This window comes from Strix aluco, chromosome 21 (assembly GCF_031877795.1).
Source record: "Strix aluco isolate bStrAlu1 chromosome 21, bStrAlu1.hap1, whole genome shotgun sequence".
Classification (NCBI taxonomy): Eukaryota; Metazoa; Chordata; class Aves; order Strigiformes; family Strigidae; genus Strix; species Strix aluco.
In genome coordinates, this window is record NC_133951.1 from 7,950,475 (window position 1) to 7,976,674 (window position 26,200).

Here is a 26,200-nt window from a genome sequence, read left to right on the forward strand (position 1 = left end):
GCCTTTGCAATGCTGGTCGTGGCTGGAGGCGGCGGGCGCAGGCCTGGGCGCCAGACGGAGGGGTGTTACTGTCCCCTCTGCGCCCTGGAAGGGTCAAAGGCACAGAAACTGCCCCTAATGCGCAGTTACAGACCCCCCGAGTGCCTCCCTGCAGGGGTATTCCCTTAGGAATTCTGCTGACAAGTCAAAAGGAAAAAACTCCCTCAGATCTAACCCAAATCTTACTGTCTTTGAGTGAGTTTCAGCTCATTTGGTTGGGGTTTTTTCTCTTCTAGATGTGACTTTGTACCTCAGCTTTTTTCAATTTCACATACCAATTTTCAACTCCCAATTTCTCAAAATCATTTTGAGCATCCTAAGTGCATGAAATTAAATTTTTAAATTTTTTTTAAGAGCTTTAAGTCTGTATTTGTGCTGATCCAGTGAAACCCACAGGACTCACAGCAGCCTTGCTCAGAGTCCCCGAGGGCTCCACGCAAACAGCCACCCGCAGTCTCCTCAGAAATCCGTCCGTAACGCCTCCGTTACGCAGGGCTGTAAGGCACCACAAAGTTCTTTCAAGCTTTGCAAGTTTGTAATGGTTTAACAACCCACTGGAACTGTTGGAGCAGTTTAACTGAAATCAATGCAACACAACTTGTATGAATTTCCAGTCTTATTACCCGCAGTCTGGGTTTTGGGGGTAGGATAGGACAGAATCACAGAATCATCTAGGTTGGAAGGGACCTTGAAGATCATCTAGTCCAACCGTTAACCTAGCACTGACAGATCCCAACTCCACCAGATCCCTCAGCGCTGGGTCAACCCGACTCTTGAACACCTCCAGGGATGGGGACTCCACCACCTCCCTGGGCAGCCCATTCCAATGCCCAACAACCCCTTCTATAAAGAAATGCTTCCTAATATCCAGTCTAAACCTTCCCTGGCGCAACTTGAGGCCATTCCCTCTTGTCCTATCACTTATTACTTCGTTAAAGAGACTCATCCAAAGCTCTCTGCACCCTCCTTTCAGGGAGTTGTAGAGGGCCATGAGGTCTCCCCTCAGCCTCCTCTTCTCCAGACTGAACCCCCCCAGTTCCCTCAGCCGCTCCCCATCAGACCTGTGCTCCAGACCCTGCACCAGCTCCGTTGCCCTTCTCTGGACACGCTCGAGTCATTCAATGGCCTTTTTGGAGTGAGGGGCCCAAAACTGAACCCAGACGTCGAGGTGCGGCCTCACCAGTGCCGAGCACAGGGGTAAGATCCCTTCCCTGTCCCTGCTGGCCACGCTATTGCTGATACAAGCCAGGATGCCATTGGCCTTCTTGGCCACCTGGGCACACTGCTGGCTCCCTGTTCAGCCGGCTGTCAATCAACACCCCCAGGTCCCTCTCTGACTGGCAGAGATGCGGGTGTTTGCTTTAGAAAACAGAACTGGGCCGTGGTTCAGCTCTTTGTATTGCTCCAACTACACCAAGGAAGGAAACAGGTACACTGGAGCCGAAGTACCGTGGATTTCCCCAGCATGGTTGCACAGAGCAGACTGGACTAGAGATGGCTTGCTGTCTGGCTGGAGTTTGAAATTACTATTTTGGCTTTTTATAGTTGTGAAATTTTTACCAGCTGTTCTCTCCCCCGTAACTCGCTTTAGGACAAGTCCACAGCAACCAAAAACAGCTTTTCAAAACAAATGATGCAAATTACAGGCATTACCTGTAATCTTTCCAGTTGATTTGCAAGCAGATGTTGATTTTTTTTTTTTCTTTAGGGCTTAACCGATTTTGCTGAGAGTGCACAAAGATGACAAGAATTTCCTAAGACAGAGCAGCTGCATGAATCTAGAGCCCGCAAGAACAAACGGGAGGGCGGCAGAGCCGCGCACTCGCGGTTAGAGGGTGTCGAGCGCTGCCCCGGGGCCGCCGCGTACCCGCGCGGGGCCGGGCAGCGCCGCCGCGACCGGCAGCCGGAACCCGATGCCCGGGCCGGGGTTGTCACCGGCAATAGGGTCCCCCGGCGGAGCGCGGCCCGGGCCCTGCGGGGGTGACACCGGGCGCGGCCCGCGGCCTGGCCGCCGCTCCCTGCCCGGCGCCGGCCGGTGCGCGGGCGATGAGAGCTCGGCCCGGCCCGGGGGCGGGGGGGCGCTGCGGCGAGATGGCGGCTCCGGCCGCGGAGCGGGAGCGGCAGGAGCGGCTGCGGGAGGCGGCGGCGCTGGGGGACGCGGAGGAGGTGCGGAGGCTGGTGGAGCTGGGGGTCAGCCTCAACTCCCAGAACGAAGTCAACGGCTGGTAAGGCCCCTCCCGCGCCGGCGGGCGCTGCTGCGCCGGTTCTCCCGCGCTAGCGCTGCCGGGGGTCACTCTTCCACGCGAAATACGAATCCGTTTGAATTTAGACTGGAATTAAAAGGTCGATCCGCTGCCAAGTACTCCTCGGTGTAGATACCTCTCTACAAAGAGATAAAAATGGTGGTGCAGCTGATAACCGCCGTCACAAACACGCGGCCCCTTCCCAGCCCCTGCTTGGATCCTGCGCTGGTTGCTGCTTCCCCAGGTCACTGCGGGGGTACTTTGTATTGATTTTGTTTTGTTTGTTTCTAGAAGGACATGTTGGCAGCCTGAGACAGCACAGGTAGTCAAAAGGCAAACCTCGGCTTGCCAATAAGTGTTCATGGCTAACCAGAAATATTTTTTATTAACTCCTAAATCAGGTTTGAAAATGACTTTCCCTTTCAAACAGGGAACTTGCAGCCTGTTTCAGTGATACATACAAACGCTCTGGTTTTGACATCTCATTCAGCTACCACCCGATGATGCTAAAACTGAGACTTTTCAGTAATAGACACTTGTACAAGTGGGACTCCATACATGAACACACACAAAATGTTCTCTGAAGCAGGAATTACAAGGAATGCTCAAGCATTTTTGGAGACTTGTTTTCTCTAAGTTCAGTTCAGCCCGTGTTTACTGTGCTGTATTGTGCTTGAAGTTGTAATTAAAAAGAATAAAATCAGGAAAAGAGCTAGTCTTTTAAAGAAGCAGGCTCGATCAGCAATTTTGAGAAGTGTGGGACACTTGCAACTTGAGGTTCAAGGTGTGGTGATTAAAATTAGAACTTGTAAAACTTTAAGAGAACTGATTCATAAGATGTTGAATTATCTTAGTTTGTAAGATAAGCAGCTGCTTGTCATCAAAATGAGTTCATATCTAAAACTGGAATTGATGAAAGAAATATAAAATATAATTATTTTAAAAAATAATGATCTGGTCATATTTAACTATGGCAATAAATGGATCTTCACTGTATTTAAGTTTGCTTGTAGAATTTAAATTTCTCCAATGACCTTCTCAGTATCTCTGATGCTAGGAGGTGCTGAGTACTTATGTTTTGATGCGTGTTGGGTCCATGGGTAGCTGGTACCATTCTGCATGAGACCACGTGAAGTGGTCAGGACGGATCCCAAAGTGAGGCCAGTGCTATTGAGGCTCTGTACCTTCTGTACAAACTAAACCTGCAGATTTTGCGCTCGGAGCAAACACGACCACGCTGTCTGCGCTTTTTCCCACCACTTTGGTCCAAACTAGTTTGTGACTTTGCAATGCAAATTCTGAACTCATGCAGGCTATTCACACTCGTGAAAAGTCCAGAAAACGCTACACAGAAAAACTAAACCAACCTGGTCTGAGTTTCGTGGAGCTTGTCTCAGATTCTGTGGGATCTTTGGTGTTAAAAATTCAGGAACACTTTCTGCTGGCAAGATTCTTTTATCCCGTTTAAAAATGGCACTTTCTAGCTGAAATGCACAGCCCAACCGTGGAGAGAGAATACAGGATTGTACAACATTGCTAGCAGTATCACCTCTGAAACACAGATTTTGTAGCACCCTTCCTGGGATAGTCTATGAAGAAAAATAATACGTGTACATACACTTACATTCACGTCTCTCCAATTAGATTCTAATTCTACATAACCTCTCACTGCAGTGACTAGTCGCATTACCTTTAATTCAGAGATACTTTCTGCCATCAAGATGCATTAATTTTAGTAAGAAGGAATTGTAGAATCGAGCCTTTTGTTTCTGGTAAGATGGGTTTCATTAAGTCAGAATATATACAATGAATGAGGTTTTGCAAGTTACCTTGTCTTCTCGGTTTTTCCTGATTTGTATCCCTTCAAAGATCAGATTCTCTCTTTTCTCCTTTACATACTTCTACAGAAGAAAACTTAAAAGAGCAGAATTGTATATATAAAGTTGGGAGTTAATGCTCAAGATACAACTTTGAAGCCTAATGACTGTATCTTCTTAAAAAACCCCCAAGAAAATCCAAATGGAAAAGCTTTTTGGAGCTGGACTTTCAACTGAAACTTTTTTCCCTTATAAGTTTATTATTTATCTCTATTTTATTTAATTCTTAAAAAATAAATAACTAAACTTGGAGAAGGGTTAAGGGAACACACTTCTGAAGCGTTTCCTTCAGCTGGAGCTAGAGAATTAAAATATAAAGGTTAGAGAAAGATCAAACACCACTAGAACCTGGGATAGGGAAGAATGGCAAGACTGTGTAGTGAGTTATAATTTGTGTCTAGGCCCCTAACACTAAGCACTAAATAAGCTTTTAGGATATTTCTTTACTATGTCTTTCTAGGTCAGCAACTGCACATAATAATTTAAAAAAAATAGAAAAGCAATTAGTTCTGTGCATCTGTTACAGATTGCAGAAAACTATCTGCAGATGAAAGCCTGGGAATTGCTGGTGGAGCGAGTAGCAACTGGGCACAAAACTGTGCTTAGAAACTATGCTTATTTTAAACATTTTTACTTTCCAAAAAGTGCAAGTCATTGTGCTCACAGCATTAATTAAAGAGTAAAAATAACATCCTAGGGATGTGTCCCTATTAGCTCACATATACGCACACACAAGTGTTTTAAGTAAAACTTATTCTTTCAAAGATTACAATAGCATACGCAAGCTTTCTTTTTTATATTTATTTTTCCAGAAAAGTTAGTAGCCTAATAAATGACGAATTGAAAAGATCTTGAACTCTAAAAATACTACTACAGTAACTTGGTATCAAGAGCATTAGAGCAAGGGAAAACTACATCAGCAGGTGTCACTGCAGGCTCCAAACCCAGTGTAAATTTCCAAGGGAGATTGCAATTAAAATCTTTTTCATGTAGACATGCATTAAGTCTTGTTCTTGTCATAGGCAGCAAGAATGAGTGGAAATTAATCTGCTGTAATTTAGGATTTCAAACAGTGTTAACATTTTCCATGTGCAGGACTTGTTTGCACTGGGCATGTAAACGGAACCACGCTGCAGTGGTGGCTTACCTGCTGCACGCCGGCGCTGACAAGGAGATCCTCACGAAGAAAGGAGAAAGGCCGGCCCAGTTAACGTCCAAGAGAGAGATAAGGAAGATGTTGGGAGGTAAACCTATTGGCTATGTGGTATGATCCTCACAGACTCTAGTAAAAGGCTGTTTAACGCATGTATGTTCCAATCTTGCATGTGAAGATACCGTGTTTGGGTTTTAGTAATAACTGTGACTTGATTCCTAGAGTGTTTACATGGTAAGAAGTCAAAGTTTAAGAAAAGAGGATTACCAACAAATTCCATATCCAGCTAGCGAAATTTTTTTCTAAATTAGAAGAACAGTATTTTGAAAAACACCATGATTAAACCAGTGACAAATAGACGCAGCTTCCTATTTTCAAAAGGACAACAGGAGAAAAATCTCTCAAATTTGTGTGAAGCCCTTATATGAGCAACACCTAATTTTCCTGATGCTCTATGGAGCTTAGACACTCTCTTGAATAAATGGAAAATTAGCAGCCCAAAGAAACAGCTCATTAGAGGACATTGGTAGAGCACTTTTATCATATTTTGTAACTGTTGGAGCAGAGTAGGCATTGCTGCTAGAGGTGATAAGTAATTTGAAATGTGGTCGATTAACAACCTCTTTTCTCCCCTTTGTATTCCCTTGTCTGGTTTTGTTTTCATTATTGTCTCCCAGCTGTTGAATTGGTAATGTTTCAGCTCTCCCAGTACTGCGTGTTCTTTTCCCTTTATCCCCTGCCTTAATATCGAACAACATATTACCCTTTGTTTTTCATTGCCTTATACATTATGAAGACGGTAGCATTATACCACCAGAGACCATGTGCTGGCTATGGATTAAAACAAACCAAACCAAAGTATTGCAGTGTTTAGAAGCAAATAGCACCTCCAGAATTACTAGAATCAGACTCTGCTTTTGTGTTTACTGTATTGCAACACCTGAGCATGGTTCTGTTTACTGTAGAAAAAAAAGGCACAGTGCTTCCTGATTCATCTTTTAACCTGTGATGCTTTTAACACTCTGCTCCCTCCCCATTAAAAAAAAAAAACAAACAACTAAAACAACCAAAGAAACACCACAGCGCAATAGCAATACTTTTTTTTCCCCTCAAATCAGTCTTGGATAATGTTGTTTTGTTTGTTTTACAGTGGAAGATGACGAACTCGCAGACTTAAAGAAAGATTCGGATCTGCCAATCATCCCTAATTATCTGGCTAACCCACCTTTCCCTTACGTTTATAACACTATGAGTAACAGTATTCCAGATCCCTCTGTGAATGGGAGTATCTCACACTTGGAATCGCAAGATACCGACTCTTCTTCCTTACCTGATGTGGAGACTTACGGACGTGTGCCGTTAGCGCATGGGAACGCTGCTCCCGAGGCGGCTGGTAACGGGGGCGTGCCATCACTGCCCAGAGCGGCTGCTGCACCACCACCCTCCAAACCCGTCCTTCAGAGGGGTCCAGTTTACCAGGGCTCTGTGTCTTGGAGCAGAAGTCCCCCTTCACCGGTTGTATCCCATCAGTCCGTACCTCAGCAGGAGAACGGCTCCTGTATGGGGCCTGTGCCAGCATTTCAGCCAGTTTTCTTCACAGGAGCTTTTCCACTTAATATGCAAGGTAACAGTAAAAGTCTCTTCTCGCTTTGTCTTAGAACTTCTGTCATCTTGGACGGTGAAAATAGACTAATTAGGATGACATGTATTCACAGCACTTCTAGAGATTTTCAGGTTCCCATGCTTAGGCATTCAGGAAACATTTGAAGGGAATTAAAGAGGCAGCTATCCTGCTTCTGCTGGAACTGTTATTGATGAAAACATTTGCTGTTTGTCTCAAATGCTACAAAAGCGTACAGACACCAGGGTAATCTAATTCTCTAAATAGCATACTCAAATAAAGAATGTGAGTAGGCAGCCAGTGGGCTCAAGAGAGAACCTCACTTGGCTCAATCTGCAGACCTGAGTCTTGAGGTGAACTGTTACACGATCTGCAGGTAAATTTTGCCTGCTCAAAGAGGAAAATCTGGAATTTCAGTTTCAGTTCAGAATTTCATCCTTGAAATAAAAGGTTCTGATGCCATGAATTAGCAATGAGAAGTTAACCAATGACCAAAAGAATCAAAAAACAATAAAAGCAATCTTGGATTGCTCAGGAAATTGATAACCAGTATAATCTGCTTTTAATTTAGCTTAAATCCAGTAAAATGGGTATTCACGCAAAGGTTCATACATGCACCACACACACTCGTTTAGATTTGTAATAATTTTTTCATATAGGTTGATAAAAGTCAATCTAATGAAAATTGTGGTCATACAAATCCAGTTGTTTGCTTTCTGAGGATTCTTGTATTGTTACAAATGATACAAAGAAGGTTAAAAGAACATAGAAATATCTGGAAGTTAGTATAGAGATATCTTTTCCAATTCCTTTATACATCTGCCTATTAATGTACCTTTTTATTTCCAATAGAACTGGTGCTTAAAGTTAGAATACAAAACCCTAATCTTAGAGAAAATGACTTCATTGAAATTGAACTGGACAGACAAGAACTGACCTATAAGGAACTGCTCCGAGTGAGTTGCCGTGAGCTGGGTGTTAATCCTGAGCACGTACAGAAGATCAGAAAATTACCAAATACAATGTTAAGAAAGGTAAGAACTGTCAATTCTGAAGTGCAGTAACTTAATAAAAAGATTTTCAGGTTACCATTAAAAAGGAATAATTTATTGGTCACCTGCCCAGGCCCATGTTGCAAAAAACCCCCCAGAAAACCCCAACACCAAAACAGAAAACCTCCCTTCAACTTCCAGCACTCACCAGTTGTTTGGGTTCTTTTAGTAAAAAGGTTCTCAAGTTTCTTGATCATTTCCATTCATAAACATTTGGTGTTGAGCCCAATTAATACCTGATTACTACCTTCTTAAGTTCAGTGCAATACCACACCACTGTGACCTGCCATCAGCATTTAAAAGGCCTGCAGTACTCACCAGAGCTCAGGAAGGACTGTATGCAGTCCTTTCAAAAAACAGAAAGCTGTTTCAGAATTATTGTGAGCGCAGGCCTCTGAATGTAACTATCTTTTCCCTTCAGTGACATTTACCTGTGCAGCAAACAGAAAACGGACCTGCTGACCTGTTTCACTGATTCACCGTTGACCTTTCTTTCACTCTCAAATCCCTCTCAAGCATTGTTGGCGTCAGTCGTGGAGCTAATCTGATTACTCCTAGATTAATAGACTTCACTGTACTGCATCTTCACTGACTATAAGATGACTTATTCTTTGTTAGTCAAGAAGTGAATTAAAAAAAAAAGACATAAGCAATTCTGTCACTTGCCAATTTAGATTGTTGTTGAAAGGACTGGTTTTATTTCCAGCTCTAATTACTTCAGACTCTCTGGGTAGGACTGCAGGGCACTCACTGTTCCTTGAGGTGATACAAAACTAATTCTATTTAATGCTGTTTAGCAGCAGAGTACTGCTGCAGAGGGGATCAGAGCTGGAGCCTCTATCCCTGGGGGTGTCTTCCACTGCTCTCTAAAGACCTTGCCAAAGCCAGCCCTACAATGGTGCCGGGGCCGCTCCAGAGGAAGCTGTGTGCAGGACCTTCTTGGGTAGATGCAAGAATCAATTCATGACCTTCTAAAATTACCCAGGGGGGAAAAAAGAGGAGTTGGGGGTGGCATGTGGTAGATCTTTACAAGTGTAATTCCACTATCACTGGCACTCACCATCAGTGTTACATTCGTTCTAAAAATAGACTTAAGTGAGTTGCTGAATAAGATCCCAGAATAAATATGATGCAACAGGATGTCTGTTTCCAGTTTACAGTAAAGAATTGTCATATTTATGGATATTTATAACATACCTTGTGTTAGTATAAGCCTATTATTTTAACTTACCTCTGCAAAATTGAACAGTTAGTTTATCATCTAATAATTTATTGTATTTATTTAAAGGACAAAGATGTTGCAAGGCTACAGGACTTCCAAGAACTGGAGCTTGTTCTAACAGTAAGCGACAAAAACTTACTTTTCAGAGTCTCAACACTTTCTGAACGGAGTGGTTATAACAAGAAGGCATCAGAACTTACATACTAATTGTTTAAAGAATAAAACAAAATATTTGTATCTCTAATTTTAAAATTACATTTGAAAGACAGTATCTATAAGGGCTAATGATGTGGAAAAATAATCTATTTTGTTAACCTTGAAATAAGCTAAAGTTGTTATGCACAGTTACGGTCTCTAGTTAATCTAAGGGTGATGAGTCTGCTCTCAAAGTAGCTTAATGCAAAGGAAGTATTGGTAGAACTATCTGTTAATGCAACACTTTTCCTTACAAAAAGATAATCTTGAAATACTGCAGAGTTCGCAGCTCTCAGGGAAAGGCTTACCTTAAACTGTTCTAGTAATTTGTTTGCTATAAAATAGCAGAGGTACTCAAGCTAAAGAACCTGCCATGAAACCCATTTAATCTTTGTACTGAGTCCATTACCATTAACATTCACTTTTTAGACCGTGTATTTTAAGTCATATCTTATTTAGAAGGAAAAAAACAGAAAGGTTTAAATCTGTGGAAGAAGCACAAAACTATGTCTAGTTTAAATACTATCAAGTGACTTATTACCTGTGATTTCTTAATCCCTGTTTACACTTTTCCCTATTTCTCAGGTTGAAAATAAAAAGTGATAGTACTTATCCAAATCATAAATACGCTCTCAACCAAAATCCCTTTTATTTGTTGTCTGTCAATACCTAATATTGACATGTGCAATTTAAAGTACTATTTTTGTTACTTTATTGACAACACATCTCTCCAACGCTGCTTTAATCTCCCCTTTTAAAAGCACAAAAATTGTGATTTTATTTTCCTTTTACCTCTACATTCCTGAGAAAGATCACATCTTGAACCTTTAAAAGTTGCCTGTGTAAAAAGAAACTAGTGAAATGCCCAGGATTTTCTGGGCTGATACAAAATCCTGATGTTCCTATGCAATATATTTCCTTTTTTTCCCCAATGACTTGTGTTTACCCATATTCTTAACTGAAAAAACCACCCCAAACTTTTATTTCCACTTAAAATTCAGAATTAGACTTCTTTGCTATGAAATTCTGGAATAAATAAATTGAAAAGTATTTAAGAGCTGGGTTTTATCTAATTTTTTTTGATTTTAGTATTTACTCAGTCATTTGCATTTGAGGAAGAGTTCTGTTCAGGTAGCCTAACTGTAAAGGTGTGTACTATGAATTAGATGAATGAACTGAAGTACAAGATGTAACAGGCAAACAGAATGTACCAAACCGGACTGAATTTCCCTCTGTTTCTTCATCTTCCCCCTTCCTTCCCCCCAGTTTCTCTGGAAACTACAGCAACCAAAGGATTTTATGGTCTTAAGTAAGAATTTGCAGCCCGAGTTAGCTGTACACTCTATGTGGCCCTGTGAATGGGAGTTGTAGGCGTAGCATGCTGAGCAGGGAGCCACCCCAACTAGCTGGAGGAAATGCTGAGGCTAGAACTGCACCTGAAATCCGTACTGCTCCCGTGACCCTCTGACTGGAGCTGGGTATCCACCACAGCCCTGTCTCCTTTCTCCGAGGCTGTGGCAGGGAAAGACAGAAGTTGGTTCTTCCCCTGCAGTCAGAGGGGTCACCTGTACTACAGCTCATGCAACAGGACGTGGTGCCCAGCTTCACCCCTGCTCTCTCTTTCCCATCCAGTGACTAGCACTCTGCAAAGGGAGCAGCTTCCGCAGCAGTGACTGAGCACACAAGAGGGAGCCCTCTCCCAATCTGCCTTGTAGTCGGATGTCCAGTGTTCACCTGGAAGCACAGATCCATGCAAACACCAAATTTCCTGTGTGCCAATTAACTAGACTGAAGCTCAGTCTCCTAAGGCTAATAGTAGAACATTTTGTCACAATAAAATATCCTCTTCTGAAAAGTGTTCGAGGTCAAGTGTGGTCTGAGTCATTGGCAGTACCTGTTTTTATACCACATTGCTGGTGTATTAACCTCTGCATAATGGAATAGAATTGTTGTTCCTCGTATCACACTTCATTGCATTCTCCCTGGCACGCAGAACAGACAGGGTTTAGGCATCGGCTGTCCAAACGCCAGCTAAATCCATGAAGGTACCAGGATTCACCACTCAAACCTACGAGAGAAAAGCTCAGCTGTTGGCTGGGTGACTCTGTTGTTACACTGATATCTTGCACAGATGCTGATCGCTATCTATGCATTCCGAGGATTATTTTTATACCTTATGCAGTTTATACACAGAAGATACTATTAACACTCCTAACAATCTGATCAGTGTTTAATCGTTACCTTACTGTGTATGATAATTCATTACTTTGTGCTCTGCTGTATGAAATGTTAATGTCAAATGCTTGGCTGCAGATTCTTCTTTCTATTTAAGAAGTATTATTTGTAATAATTAATAAATGATTATTTTTGTCTTCTCAAAGCTTTTGTGAACTTTACTCGTGGAAAAACATAGGAATTTTTTGTTGCCAGGTAGGTTTCTAGAGTGCTCGGTGGAGGAAGTGAACAACTAAAGCAGAACATGTTCTGTCGGATTCTAGCAGCAAATACTGTTTAAACACAGTACTCCCTTTATTTGAGGAGGCTTGGTTATCAATAATAAGGTAGATACTTATTTCTGCAAAAGAAATCACATATTATTTCAGGTGAATAAGTGCTGAACGAGATAAATTATATACACATCTGTTCAGCATCCATGTTAAGCTTAAGTGGAGACTTACTCATAGTGACTTCATACATAAGAGAGAGCAAAATGATAATAACTTCTGTGCCAATCGTGTCCCTGCAGGCTTACGTGGAGTCCACTAAATTGGTAGAAATTGTGTAGTGAATGATTTATATTAAGCCATCTATAGGTTTAGTTTTATATACACTTTACTCATAATTCTCCTGCTGAAGAGGAATTTTATAATACTAAAGTGGCCCAGGGCAGGGCTACCAAAGGTCCTGGGCTGGCTCGCAGCCCTGAAGCCGTAGCATTCAGCTCCCTTGTCCCGGGGGAAGTACTAAAAGGAATAGGTTGGAACCACTCAGAGATTACACATTATCTATTTTTCAGCTGAGTCACTGCTTAACTGGGCCTGTCTTTCCACTTCAAAACCAATGAATCCTTATGCAGAAAACACACAAAACAGGTGTATTTTGTACCATTAATATAATTTACTAATTACAAACCTTAATACAGTACATATTGTCCTGTGATACATCCATTTTCTTGGCAGAATGTTTGGCATTCTTTGGGAAAAAAGCATATAATAAAATACTTTATGTATAAAGAAAATATTTAAAAATATAAAATTCACTTTCTGGTCCTTATAATTGTAAAATACTTTGTTCACATATCACAAGTTTAATCTACTACAAAAACTGGTTTGTAAATTACAGTACATTCACAAGTCACTTTTGTGGCAAGTCAGTAATATCTAAAAAAACCTAAACCAAAAACCCAGGGGATCTTCTTTTCATGCTAGTCCAGCATCTTTGGCCATACTGTAGAAAATACCCTTCGATGCTATAAGGCTTGCAGGTGTATCGAATTCAGCTATGGTTCCATTGTCTAGAACAAGAACCCTGTGCAAAACAAAAGGTGGGTGGAGGGAAAGATATGTCAGAGAATTCCTTGCAAGAAGTGTGATAGCCCTTTTTATCATCAAGCAAACTGCTCTAATCTTTGCCTTGCCTTTGTTTTGCTCAATTATTTTCACTCATTGAAACACAGCAGATGATAAACATTCTCCCTGAGCTGCTGCTTGATTAAAAAAGGTGCAGGACAGTCACTATCTCCCAGGGGTAATAAGGGGGGTGGGAGTGTCATACTGGTGGTTCTGGAATTGAAAATACAGTACCAGAAAGCCAAGGAGATAAAAGCTCATGAAATATAGTAATATATTTTAAAGTAATTAATATGACATCATGTTAGTGAAAAAGTTACAGCAGCTGCTCATTTCAAAAGGATCCATAAGCTTGCAGCTGGGTAGGATCTCTTGTGTGGCTCTGGTTAGCAAATACAGAACCTGTTTCTTATGCCAACAGAGGCAAAGTCAGGTCTGGATACTCTAGGATTATACAGCTTAAACATCATTGCTTACATACTACCTGACAAGAGCATCAGTGTGACTAGAGACAAACCAGATCCTTTTAAGTGCTGATTCATACACCCAGTAAACCAGTGAGCCTCCTCGCCACTCACCATTAAGAGATTTTTACCTTGTGTAATCCATAATTGTGTTCAGCCTGTGCGCTATTGTCAGCACTGTGCAGTCTTCAAACTGGGTCCTGATTGTCATCTGGATAAGATCATCTGTCTCGAGGTCGATAGCCGCTGTCGCTTCGTCTAGGATCAAGATTCTGGTCTTGCGAAGCAGCGCTCTTGCCAGACAGACGAGCTGTCTTTGGCCAACGCTGCAAGCAGAGACAGGGCTTTCACAAATGACACCCCACTGCCCTTAGCTCTCCACTGCTCAGAATCACTCGTGCTAGAGCAGATTTATTCATCAGGTAAAGTTACCAAACAAAAAAAACAGTATTTAGCAAACAGCCTGAGCTAACACACACATTGCAGTGTCGCTCAGCTAGTTCTAGCATATGTGTTCACTTACTGCCTGACCCTGTACTGACAGAGCCACCAAATGCCCCCTTTCTATCACTGTGACCAAAGACAGGGAAACTAATGGTTACAACGCTTCTGCCTGAGTTTTCAGAAACACATACAGTTGTAACAACAGTGAGCATATGCAAACTTTAACAAAAAAAAAAAAAAAAGAAAAAAAAAAGAAAAAAATGTTCTGAAGCTGTAAGTCCTTTCTACTATCTAAAAAAAATTAAGTATCTGGGCAGCCCACACTTCCTCCCCTGCTACAAACGCACCCCAGACACAGGCTCTGTCCGAGTGTCTCTGTGGGATGAGGAAGGAGCTGAACATTCATCACATACATAATGTGGTTACCTCACAGTCTCCGAAGCCAGCGCTGCTTATCAAAGCATGGCATTTTAGCATCCCCATTCATGTCTTCAGGGGTCTTCCAAATAATAATGGAAAACAGACATTGCTGAAGTGTCAGTTTAGGCAGAGGCCCCTTATTCAGCACAGCTGTTACATATGTTATCATGGCATTTCCCTTCCTACCAAACCATGTTTAAGGGACTGCCTATTCCTAACACCCTGTCATCCTGAGACTTCCTTCTTTACTGGTAAGACAGGATTTTGGTTTGGGAGAAATCCTTCCCAGCAGCAAAGAAGAATCAGATCATTTGTGGCAGAGACAGAACCGTAGGCAAATGTTGGAGCCTTAGTGGTTTTCTTGAAACAGGAATAGGCGGCTAAATCATTTCAGACACAACAGACTACAGTGTAAACCTGTGCTCAGGTGTTACTCGCTGAATGAAAGCTCAGTGTATGTTTCTAGTTCAAGCATTCCTCACCTAAGATTTTCTCCACCTTCTGAGCATTCATAGTCCAACATGGATGGCTGACTGCTGACAAACCTCTTCAGATGAGACAGTTCAAGAGCTTTCCATATTTCTTCATCTGAATACTTATTAAATGGATCCAGGTTCATCCTCAGTGTTCCAGAAAAGAGAACAGGATCCTGGATATAAAACCAACTTTCTTAGACAAGTGCTTTAGCTGTTTTAAGCACAGGTATTATGAGTTACTGCTCTGAAGTCTCCATTGCATTGCAGGTAGGCCACCTCCCGATCCCATCCACTCTGAAAATACATTACGTTATACACACCCAAAACTCAAGTTCCAACTGTAAAGATGGTTTATCCTAAATCCTGTTTTATCACTGCGTGTCAGCTTATAAGGTGGCAGGACAGGACCACTTAAAGTATAAACAGTTTGTTTTTCTGAAACAATTTTCTGAATGTAACAAAGCATTTTCCTCTGTGGATAAACCACTATTTATGGTTCACTAAGCTGTTAGAGATTCTTCCTTTACTGTGATACACAGAAACAGTACCTGAGGAATAATTGTTAGCCTCGATCGAAGGTCATGAAGGCCAATCTCTGAAATTTTCACACCATCAATTTTAATTTCCCCTTTTACAGCTTCCAGGATCCTAAAGAGACAAAGCGTCATGGAGGACTTCCCTGCTCCGGTTCGGCCAACAATTCCAATCTACAACAAATTGCAGGTTTAACAACAAAGCATATAGTTAAAATCAAAAACAAAACCCAACAAAAAAACCCCAAACAAACTTCCAAGTTTCCTCTAAGAATCAGACACAAGATCTGAATCTCACAAAGAATATAACCATCCTTCCCTAGAAACCTGTGTCATACACTGTAGTGTATATATTGCCAATCCTGTAATTTGAATGATATTGCACATAAATATGTACATAGGCCTAGAGCCATCCGACTTTGGGTGATTAGCTGACGTACCCATGCTAGGAGTCCAGTCACTCAAGAACAAGAAATAAAGACTTTTCAGAGGGTAATTCAGACTTTACTGTAAGCACGTGTACCTCCATTCCATAAGGCGGCTGTCATCCTGTCTGCTTAGTATAATTCTCTTCTCTTTTAATAACAGCCTGTTAAGTGGAGGACTTTCCTATGCTAATTATTCTGTACCAGCATGCAAACCCCAGAACTTCCTACTGAAGCATGAAGAAATGAATCTTCCAGAACAAAGACAATTTCCTGATTAAGGAAGAAAAGAATGTCATTTCCTTCCATGCCAAAACTTTCACAGGGAAAGCCAGAGAGCAGAAAAAGCTGGAATTCCTTCTCCCATCTGCACCGCTTCAGAAAAGCATTCTTATCACTGAATTTTTGTCACTTATGCTGGTGCCTCCCACATGGTGTACAGCAGCCTGTTGCCAGCCTAACTTGGAAAGTCCAGTAAGTCCCATGCAAGTGGTTCTACTGGTCCCAGCCTGGAGGATACTGGCACACCAACAGCACGGCTGTCACTGCTGGCTCCTGCAATGCCAGCTTGAGTAGGCCTCCACTGCTGGGGCAAGTGTGCTTGTAGGCCCTGGCCTCTACTCCCCAGTTGTCACTGGAGGCCCAGAGCAAAGTTCTAGCAAAGACGCACAGCTGGTAACTCACCTTTTCTCCACCGTGCACTTGGAGGTTTAGATCCTTCAGCACTAGATCCAGGCCCTTCCTGTACCTCACTGAATAGTTCACAAACTCCAGCTCCCCCCTGGATGGCCAGTCTGCTGGGGGACTCTTGCCCTCTATGACCCAGGGAGCCTAAGGAAAACAGAAGTCAGAAATGCCTCATATAGGTTTAAGAAAAAATAACTGAAACTAAGATACAAACATTAACTTTTGTGCATTACTAGAAATATATCTGATAAATCAAATCTCCATTATAAAAAAAAAATTATAATAATGGGGCAGAAACATGGGTTTCTAAGTACCCATCCATTTTGGTCTTTGTTGTGACGTTTACAGGAAAATAAGTCTGAGCATACAGGGCCAAATCCTCAATGGATATAAATTTACGTTTTCTCCATTAACTTTAATAGAACACTGTCAGTTTCATGCCAGCTCAAGCTCTGGCTTATAACATGTATCATGCATTTTGTCTAGCTTCCTTTTAGCTTCCAGATTAAATACTTAATCTCCAGAACTGTACACTGCAGCTCCCCTCAGATCCTCCATTTCCTAATTCTTAGTCTTCCATCACGTACACAGGGCTACAAAACCCAGTGTGTCCACAGAGCATCACATTTCCCAGCATAGCTCCATCTGCCACCTTTAAAAGTCTCTGGCAACAAAGGTAGATGATTAGATGATTTGCCTGGATTAGGCAGTACAGTGTTCCTAGAGATGTTCTTCTCTCATGGGGGATGAGGACTGATTAAGCTGATTAAATAGAAATACTATTGAAAACATGTGCACAGCCTGATAATTGTACTGCAGCTGTGCTCACTATCAGGATCACAGCACCATCCATGCAGGTAGGGCTACACATCAAACACTTCAAACCCAATGGGAGCAATATTCTGATGGTGAAACTCATCTCTGTTGTGCTATAGCCACTCACAGTAGCAGAAAATGAGATGCTAAGAACAGGCTGCATGACGGCAGTAATAATTTGGAGCTGTGATAGCATAAATTACAGTTTAGAGAGTGACATTTGTTCACGTTAAATGATAACGCTCTCAGAGCAGGAACTGTCTCTCAAGAATCTAAAGAAAGACCACGTAAATGTGTGCATTAAAATTTCACCACGCTTGTTGATGAGCATGCTTGATGCTTGGTAGCTGACCTCTGTTTCAGTTTCTGAATACTCTTTTATTCTTTCAACAGCCACAATGTTAGTTTCAAGTTCAGAAGTCATTCGGACCATCCAATTCAGAGACAAGGTCACCTTGGAGAAGACAAGGAACAAAATATCAACCACAGAGGAACAACAAAACCAGACACTGCTATTAAGACATGGATTCACATTAATATTACAAATGGAATAATTACCTTCACATTGACATTAATACAGTTACTGGGACAAGAAGTCTACAGATAATCAGGTGCTCATGTGAAGAAGCATATGCCTCCCACAGTGATTTAACAAATGGCCCTCTCAGAAAAGTTGGTTGGAAGTCATTTCCCTAGTCGTGGGTCTCACTGGAAAATTGCTAACAGCAATCCTGCACACTCATGGTATCTAAAAAGCTTCTGACAAGAGTGAGGCCATTAAATCTGCTAAACTATCCACAGCTTGGTTGAGTAGTTTATCTTGCCTATTTATGAATCCTACTGATCTGCCTGTGATTACCTGGACACACCGATGTGTTACGTAGCAGGCATGATGCAGGACCTGTTAAGCCCATGCTGCTCAAACGACCTGTCCTTGGTGAGCTCACCTGATACTTCCTGAGCTTCCCGCATGCTGCCGCGGGGGATACTGGGGCACAGCACAACCTCGATGCTCCCAAAGTGCCCGTAAGTCCTACTGCCTGTGAGCTTGCTGATAGTCTGTCAGCATTCAGTGTCATCTCTACTGTTTCCAGATGTCCCACAACTCATTTTTATTATTTCCTTATTAACTTCAGCTTTAACAAGCACTTAAATTATTGCTAATTTATCCATACCACCTACAAAAATGCAAACCCATCAATGAACAGAAAGCTGTAATACATACCTGTAATGCATAAGATACTGAAAGTCCTACCAAGCCAGCATTCAGGCTGTTTTTACCAATCACAGCAAAAAGGGCAGCAAAAAGGACAATACAGTTCCCCACAAATTCAACTCGAACGCCCAGCCACCTGGTAAAAAGGCAGACATAAGCAGAGTGGTAAAGGTTGCTTGGACCAATTATGCAAACATGGGACTATCTGAGCAGAAACAAGAAGTTATATGCCTTTTTACCTGTTTGATACTATGCCAGGATAGTAACTCTTCTGATTTTCATCCATCTTCATATCACTGATGTCTACGAAGGACTTCACTCGTCTATAGGCTCTGATGACACTGGCCCCTGACACAGTTTCTGAGAAGTGTGAGTAGATGGGAGATCTGCTCACAGACTCCAGACGCTTCAGCTGGCGGGAGGTAGCTACGTAGAATCGCTGCCATTTTGGGGGGAAAATTGAAGGGTACATGAAATACTTTCTCTCTTAATGAACAGTGACGATTTTTTTAGATTAAGGAGTTAAAGGAGATTGCTACTGATTCACTTCAACCCTCCAAAATATTCTAATTAAGAATTTCAAGAAAGTTGTCTTTGCTTCATACCACACAGAGTATTGGGTAAGTGCAATTTCTATAGACTGTAAGTTGAATTTATCTATGTCCCTTTAAATTTAGTTAATATAGACTAACAAAATAAATCTATTTGTAGGAGCCTCATTTTCCAAGTGAAACATGAATTTGCATCTCCATTATTTGGTCTCTATTTACAGTCTATAAAATAAGCTTCATTTTTGCTCAGAAGTCAATAAAATTGATGCTATTTTCAATATTTTAACTCATCACCACCTTAAAAACTTGTCAATATGTCAAATATATACACACTTCAATATATTGAAGTGCACTGCAGCTCTATCTCTAGCAGTAGGCTTATCTGTTATCACTTAAAGGCAAAAAAAGGTTATGCCTATTTATTTCATGATCGCATCTCACAGAACATTTCTTTTTCTCAGAGAAGTAAATCATGTTTTGTTTACATAAACATGTAGTTACTCCAGATCTTTCCATTTTCCCTCAAATTCATGTTGTTTTTCCTAAAAAGAAACATGAACAATGGAATGAGTCACTGCAATGGTAGTCAGACATTTTTCCAGTTACCTGAACAAAGAAGTACAGGATTGCAAGTGGAACGATAACCACAGCGAAGAGCGGAGTACTTGCTATAATTACAATCATTGTCGATAAAGAGGTGAAGAATGTTCCGAGGAACATCAAGATGGTCGGTGGGATTACTTCATCGATCACATAGATGTCCTTCGAAAAGCGGTTGATGATTCGGCCGGTCGGGGTGGTGTCGTAGAAGGACTGCGGGGTGTGAAATTTGTTCTCCAGCAGAGCAGCATGGAGTGTGCGGGCTGCATTAATGCCTCCCATGGCCAGGGTAAAGGAGCAGATGAGTACTATGAGGCCTAACAGGTGAAGAGGAGACGTGTTAACCAGTGAACTTGACGTTCCCGATTCGCAGCCCTTTGATTCTTGGCAGTTTCTGTTGCGCTAGAAGCTTTTTTTCCTTTACTATATTCCCTGTCCACCCTCCTCTTACCATGCACATTAGCACTATGCTACTGCGGTCAGTGCTGCCTAGGGCACAGGAACATGTCCTCTAGGATTTCACCATGCTGTCCACGTTAAGACAGACACACAACCATCTTCCCCCTGCTTTCTGCAAGCCTCCATGAAGTCCTAATGCTACAACTTCACCCCAACCCTCCAGTCTCTTCTGCACCTAAGTTTTCATGTTTTCTCTCCACCATATCTCTCTCAAGCTTCCATGTCACCTGTTCAACCCCCTCCAAGGGCTTCACAACAAAATTAAAAATGTTAGGCTGAGCTCAGACTTGCTGGCTCCAGGTTACTTTACTTCCCTTGCTTAGGATAGGATTTGGGGGGCAATTTTGGGCCACCAGCAACTGGTGCCATGGCTTTCCCACCTAATTCCCCTCTTTACTAAAGACTAAGACATCATGATTTCATCTGGTCTCACCTTGCAAGAGGCCCAAGGCAGCATAGACTCCGATTCGCATGGCTGTGTTGTGCTGAGTCCCATTTATCACCGGCTCGTTAGTCCAGTCACTGAGCCACACATTGGCCCCAATGGCAGCAGCATTTTGACAGCAATACAGAAAACATATCACTAAAGAAATGATAGGGCTGACAGCCTTCATGTATTGCCAGAACACCGTTAGCTTTACCTGCAAAATCACAAACCAAAGCTGGTTTGTACAACTTACACAATCAGGAGTTTAGACACATTTAGAGAAAAAAAATTTTTGTCAGAGGAACTGCTAAGTTCAAAACTGCCCAAACTCTAACATACCACAGAGGACAGTTCATCTGCCTGAGCGCCACGTCAGGGCAATAACTTTCAAAACGAGTCAGAAACTTCTCTGAAATACCCTTTTCCTCCATTTTGAGGAGCTGTATTTTATTAGTTTTGTGGGGTTTTAGTTTCTAAGACTATGCCAGAGGGAAAAAAAACCCAGAAAAAGAAAAGAGGCTGATCAAATAGCAGCAAAGGATGGGTAACAAGAGCACGAGCCAAGTTTTTCAGGCACAAGCAGCAACTTGGCAGGCATATTGAGCTCAGGACTACTTTAAATGTCCTATTTAAGGAAAAGTGCTGAATATGTATATCCAGGTGTCTTTACAGCAACTTAAATGAGGTACCAAATGCTAGTGCACCCCAATAGGAACATAAGTAGATGATGCTTGGGACAAAAAGTAAAAGATGCTATCTCTAAGGTAGTGCAAAAAGGGAGAGAAGCAAAAAGAGACAGAAACTCAGGACAAAACTCAATCTCTAAAAAAGCATAAGAAGGAATAATTGAAAGAACAAGTGGTGTTGATTAGGGACTTCGAAAACTAAAATAATCCACAGAAACAGTTAATTACACGTCTGTGCCATGGACCATGTACCTCAGACTAAACAGGACACACTGAGCCTTCTGAATTGGAGAGAAGGGGCTTTCTTTAACAAAACCTCCCTGATCCTATTCCATCTGCTGCTTCTTTCTGTCCCTTTCTTTTACTTTTGTATTCTCACCTTCTTTTTTTTCCTTTTCCTTCTCTTCTGCCCTGTTCCCATTTCACTCCCTGGCCCTGCTTGGAAAAGTACAGTCCCTTTTGTACCTATAAGCATAAAATGCTCTCAAACACAGGGTGGCAGGTATCGTTTAGGCAGAACAGATCCGCTGGCACAGAGCCGGCAGCTGGCTCGTATAACCCACTGCTGCGGGTCATCAAATACCCAGTGCTGCAGCTGGACTCAGCAGCAGCCAAACACTTTAAAGCCCAACAGTGCTGAAAGCTCTGCAATGCAAAGGCAGCGCTGACGGACCGCAGTGCATGCGGTATCAGGTGACTGTGGCAGGAGCTGGAAGGGATTTTTTTTTTCCCCCCTAAGTACACAGCCCTTGCCAGGTGCAGAAGCCTCTGCCAAAATCCCAAATTTGAATGACCAGTGGCCACCAGATTAATGCCTAAAGCCTGCAGTCGTGATTTATACAACACGTTTAACAGAACTGGATCAAATACAAAAATAAAAATGATTTTTTCAAATAGAAAAAAAAATGTGGAAAAGGGGAGGGGGGAATCAAACCATACCGTTCCCGTTTCAGTGGTTTCAGCCTGAATAAGTTTCTCGTTAGGATTTTTTCTTGGCAGAGGAGACTCTGCTGGCTTCTTTTCACAGACTCTTCGTTTCGTTGACATTTTGTTGGGACATTCTCCTCCCTCAGAAGATATTACACTAAGTTGCCTAGTTAAAACAAAAGAGTCATTAGGAGAAAAATGGCACATTGTGGCAGTGCTAAGGCAAGACTGGGATGCAGCAGACTGGACTCACTCCCAGCTCTTTTGCTGAGTTCCCACACCAGCCTCGCTCACAGCTACGGGTGCTTGTACCACCCCTCTGGATGCTCAGTGATGCCAGAAATACTGTACCTAACAAAGGCTGTGGCAGGGCCTGGGCTCTTTGGTAAAGGCCTTTAGAGGCTTCATCGCTAACCCCTGAGCATTTCTGGTTTTCACATCAAGAGTAGCTGGACAGGATCTATGGGTATGGTTATGAAAACATTTAAACAAGGTTCCCAATGGAAAGGCACAATGCAAAGGGTTTATTTATCATGCAACTGGTAGCAGTTTAGTGTTGCATGGGTAAATACATACAGCAGTGTTACCTGAGAACCAGAGAGTTGCTTTAAGAAATTAGTTCAGTTTGGATTAAAAAGAGGATTGCAGGAATGTTTGATCTTCTTTGCATGTTCTTTCACATTCATTTTCAAAAGGACACTAAACCAATTTATTTGTAAGAGGAAACTAAGGAAACTAGAGCCCAGACTGAGAAGCAGTATGTAACTAACATCATTCAGATGTGTTTCGCCCCAGACAGACTATAAACACATGAACCTCATGTTTACCTAAGGAACTGTTTGCGGACCTCGTTCACCACCGGTTCGTTATCTGCCAGATCAGTGTGGATGCTGACGGTGTCTTCAGCTAGCAGGACTTCTTCCTCCTCCAGCACTGCAAGACAAGATCACACCTCAGATTTTCTGATGAATAAAGCAGAGAGCACAGAGGTGGCTATAAGAAAGCAAACGTCATGAAAAACAATACCACAGCAGGAAAATCATAGTGCATAAACTCCCCCATAGTTTTGCTTACATCCCCTCTGTGCATCACTTCTCCTAACTAAATTGCAAAGATCTTGTGAGGCAGGTTGGCTGCCAAATGCATTTACATGACATTCCTTAGGTGCATCAGAAATGTTAAGCGATAGTGTTATAGCTGGTTCTAGCTAAATTCACTTATAGGGCATGCTCTAGGCATAATCTTGGGATGGGGGAGTCATGTCAGGAACTAGTGCAAGCCTCTGCTGTTGCTAGAAGATGCCATGCATGTTCCTCTCTGCCTGTCTGGAGAGAAGCAGTGCTGCAAGAGCGTGGGAACACTGTCACACAGAGGAAACATTTAGCGAAATGCTCTAATCTTGTATCATTTTATCAGAATCAAACCAAGCTGAAAAGTAACCCAAGATTAAAATGTCATTTGAACTTTGCTACATGAAAAAAACAACATATAAACCGAGAAAAAATACCAGACTCTGGGTAGCCCCTTTAATAGCAAGCCTAGTCTGTTCTTGGCTACTCCATTTTCCTACTGAGCTTGACCTTGCTAATTGTAAAATAAATTCCCAACTTTAAAACAATTTCTAACACAAGAATTGCTTTTTTCTAGGACAAACCACATGAAATTTTGAAAGAAATTTGTGAAAACATTTATCAATAACACAGATCTGGCGTTAGACAATCGTTTTCATGATAGTGCAGAAAGGCAAATGCCAGTCTGTCGTGAAGAAGCAGGGGACACTTTATACAGAGAAAAATATCTGTAATCTGGTTGACGGAAAAAGACGTTTTAAGAAAAAGCAATACTGTACTTGTTGGTTCGTCTTCTTCGATGTCTTCATCAAGTGCATAATTTCGCAGGAATTCTGCAAAGGCCTTGTTTTGTTTCAGAAGGTCTTGGTAAGATCCCATTTCAGAGATTTTGCCATCTACCACAACAACTATATGGTCTACCTGAGGCAGGAAGCTGATGCCATGGGTCACCAGAATTCGGGTCTGGATAGGAAAAAAGAGAAAAACTCCACATCTCTCGGTTGTCACTGTAGGGACTAACACTACTCAGCAAGCCAAATACTACCACATTTTTGGGACAGGGAGTGAGTTACCATGTCAGTGTGAAATGCCAGGGGAAATACACTGTCCTTGTTAGCCAAATTAGCTTGGAAATATGTACATGAACTTATCGTGCTCCCTACTGCATGTTAATATAACCAGAGAGGGAAGTAAACCAACGGAATTATCATTCCCCCTTTCCCTTGTACTGATTTTCTTTGCAGTCCTTCCCTTTTGAGCTCTGAGATAGTCTGAGAAGATCATAACAGGAGTAGAAGGGGAAACAAAGAGATTGCAATTTGGTTGTATACTGCCAAAGACCTCTGTAAAATCAGTAAGCTGTTACAACTTCCTCACTGCGCTGCCTCCGAGTAACAACAAGCAATACAAAGCTGACAACCCTTACAAGTTTCTGCAAATGTTTTTGGAGATCTCATAGTAGGGATTTTAAAAGACAGACCAGGTTTCTGCCTCTACGTGTTCTGACTAGATCACATCGTTTCTGGGCATGCCTAAATAGCAGCTCACTGCAGAGTCTGTGCTGTGGGGAAAAGGTGTCCACATTGCCAGTTAAACACAGAAATTCAGGAATGATTCAGCACTCAAGCCTCAGTGGTGAAATAGCCTTCCTGTTACCCATCAGTGTTTTTGAGTTTGTGTGCATTTTTAAGAGGATCTAAATGCCAGCTCACTTTTCCTTTAAGTACCCCATCTGGACCAATAACTTTGTCAAAGATGTGCTTTGCAACATGCGAGTCCACAGCAGAAAGAGGATCATCTAATAGGTAAATGTCAGAGTTGCTGTACACTGCACGAGCAAGGCTCACTCGCTGCCTCTGCCCACCTGAGAGGTTGATGCCCTGAGGGGAAAGAGGAGAGAACAAAACATATCACACAACTCTGTTCCAACAACAGCTATGACTTTTTATGGCTCTCACCCAGTCAAACACACGGATGCTAAATTGAAACATGAGACACTGAAGAGAATAACTCACTCCGAGCCAGAGACAGGAACAGAATGCCTCTAAATCTGTTTGTTCACTGCCAAACTTCCACTCACCCAGCAATCTGGAGACGGAGTAAGTCTCTTGCTTAATAAGCTCCTAAAGGGAGCTGTTAAAATGCAAAACTATAAAAAGGAAGACCATCAATCAGGATGTAAAATGCAAACATTCAAAGTAGGGCTGCAGCACCTGGAACATCTTCCACATCTCTCATCTTACATATAAATCCACGTATCCACCTCACTTCATGCTATCCGTCTCAAATTTAGTGCCTATGAAAAAAAATCTTTGTTGGTAATCACAGATGTACAAGTTTCTCATTAAAATGAGGTGTTAAGGGATAATCATACCACTTTTTCACTTGATGCACACCATATGTTCCCTCCCTTTTTATCCTTACAGGGAAAGGAAGGACTTTACATATTTCGGACAGATGCACCTTTACAACTGGACAACAAATGGAGGATGCTCTCATCTTCCAGGGCTAGATGTGCAATTATGCACCACAGTACAAAGGCCTGCTTAAAGTTAGGAACAAGTTTAAGTCCAACTGCCTTCCACAAAAATGCCCTGCATGTTTCAGTGTTGATTGTAGCAGGGATGCCATTGTAAAAATCAAACCAAATCAAATGCTGACTTTACAGCAATCTCTCTTTAGCTAGACAGAACAGGAACCACCAAGCAGGTCTGACTTGAAAAAAAAATTTAAAATTACCTTCTCTCCAATCTCAGTCTGATCCCCTCCTGGCAGCACTTCCAGGTCAGTTTTTAAAGCACAGGCCTCCAAGACATTTTGGTATTTTTGTTCATTAGAAGCTTGGCCAAACAAAATGTTATCTTTCAGCGTGGCATTCTGGATCCAGGCTTGTTGAGGCACATAAGCAACAGAACCCTTGAACAAGGAGGGAGAAAGGAAACCTCTGACTTGTGACAAGCAGCAATTCATGCTTACAACTCTGATTAAAATCTGCAGCACGTAGATATAGCTCCTGTTTGATATACAT

The 26,200-nt window shown here is 42.0% G+C and overlaps 2 protein-coding genes across 5 annotated transcripts in view; one reads left to right on the forward strand and one right to left on the reverse strand.

Annotated features, from left to right (window-relative positions):
- Positions 1-1,996: 1,996 nt before the first annotated feature.
- ANKRD40 (ankyrin repeat domain 40) lies at positions 1,997-17,680 on the forward strand. 3 transcript variants are annotated; one of them, XM_074846807.1, is made up of 6 exons: positions 1,997-2,264; positions 5,255-5,403; positions 6,463-6,936; positions 7,786-7,967; positions 9,274-9,327; positions 17,630-17,680. In XM_074846807.1, exons 1-6 carry the CDS (start codon positions 2,086-2,088, stop codon positions 17,639-17,641), a joined length of 1,050 nt encoding a protein of 349 aa, XP_074702908.1. In that variant the 5' UTR covers positions 1,997-2,085; the 3' UTR covers positions 17,642-17,680. The 3 variants fall into 3 exon arrangements, with proteins under 3 accessions (XP_074702908.1, XP_074702907.1, XP_074702909.1); XM_074846808.1 differs by lacking the exon at positions 17,630-17,680 and adding an exon at positions 11,035-11,782 and having other exon boundaries at positions 1,998-2,264; XM_074846806.1 differs by lacking the exon at positions 17,630-17,680 and having other exon boundaries at positions 9,274-11,782.
- Positions 12,500-26,200, reverse strand: part of ABCC3 (ATP binding cassette subfamily C member 3) — a 49,195-nt gene continuing 35,494 nt past the window's right edge. Inside the window, exons 17-31 of one of the 2 annotated variants that reach the window (XM_074846804.1) lie at positions 25,912-26,088; positions 24,885-25,052; positions 23,952-24,135; positions 22,930-23,035; positions 22,115-22,268; positions 20,496-20,703; positions 19,610-19,920; positions 18,692-18,891; positions 18,462-18,588; positions 17,589-17,690; positions 16,418-16,564; positions 15,324-15,482; positions 14,782-14,948; positions 13,567-13,761; positions 12,500-12,930 (exon numbers count right to left, since the gene is read on the reverse strand). In XM_074846804.1, coding sequence (XP_074702905.1) covers positions 12,822-12,930; positions 13,567-13,761; positions 14,782-14,948; positions 15,324-15,482; positions 16,418-16,564; positions 17,589-17,690; positions 18,462-18,588; positions 18,692-18,891; positions 19,610-19,920; positions 20,496-20,703; positions 22,115-22,268; positions 22,930-23,035; positions 23,952-24,135; positions 24,885-25,052; positions 25,912-26,088 — 2,514 coding nt within the window. In that variant the 3' untranslated portion in view covers positions 12,500-12,821. Of the gene's footprint in view, positions 12,931-13,566; positions 13,762-14,781; positions 14,949-15,323; positions 15,483-16,417; positions 16,565-17,588; positions 17,691-18,461; positions 18,589-18,691; positions 18,892-19,609; positions 19,921-20,495; positions 20,704-22,114; positions 22,269-22,929; positions 23,036-23,951; positions 24,136-24,884; positions 25,053-25,911; positions 26,089-26,200 lie in introns of those variants that run through there. The other variant, XM_074846805.1, reaches the window with a different exon arrangement.

Coding starts and splice junctions, on each gene's coding strand:
- ANKRD40 (XM_074846806.1), top strand. CDS start 2,086: ATGAGAGCTCGGCCCGGCCCGGGGGCGGGGGGGCGCTGCGGCGAGATG. Junction 2,265..5,254: donor CAGAACGAAGTCAACGGCTG/GTAAGGCCCCTC, acceptor TTCCATGTGCAG/GACTTGTTTGCACTGGGCAT. Junction 5,404..6,462: donor GATAAGGAAGATGTTGGGAG/GTAAACCTATTG, acceptor TTTGTTTTACAG/TGGAAGATGACGAACTCGCA.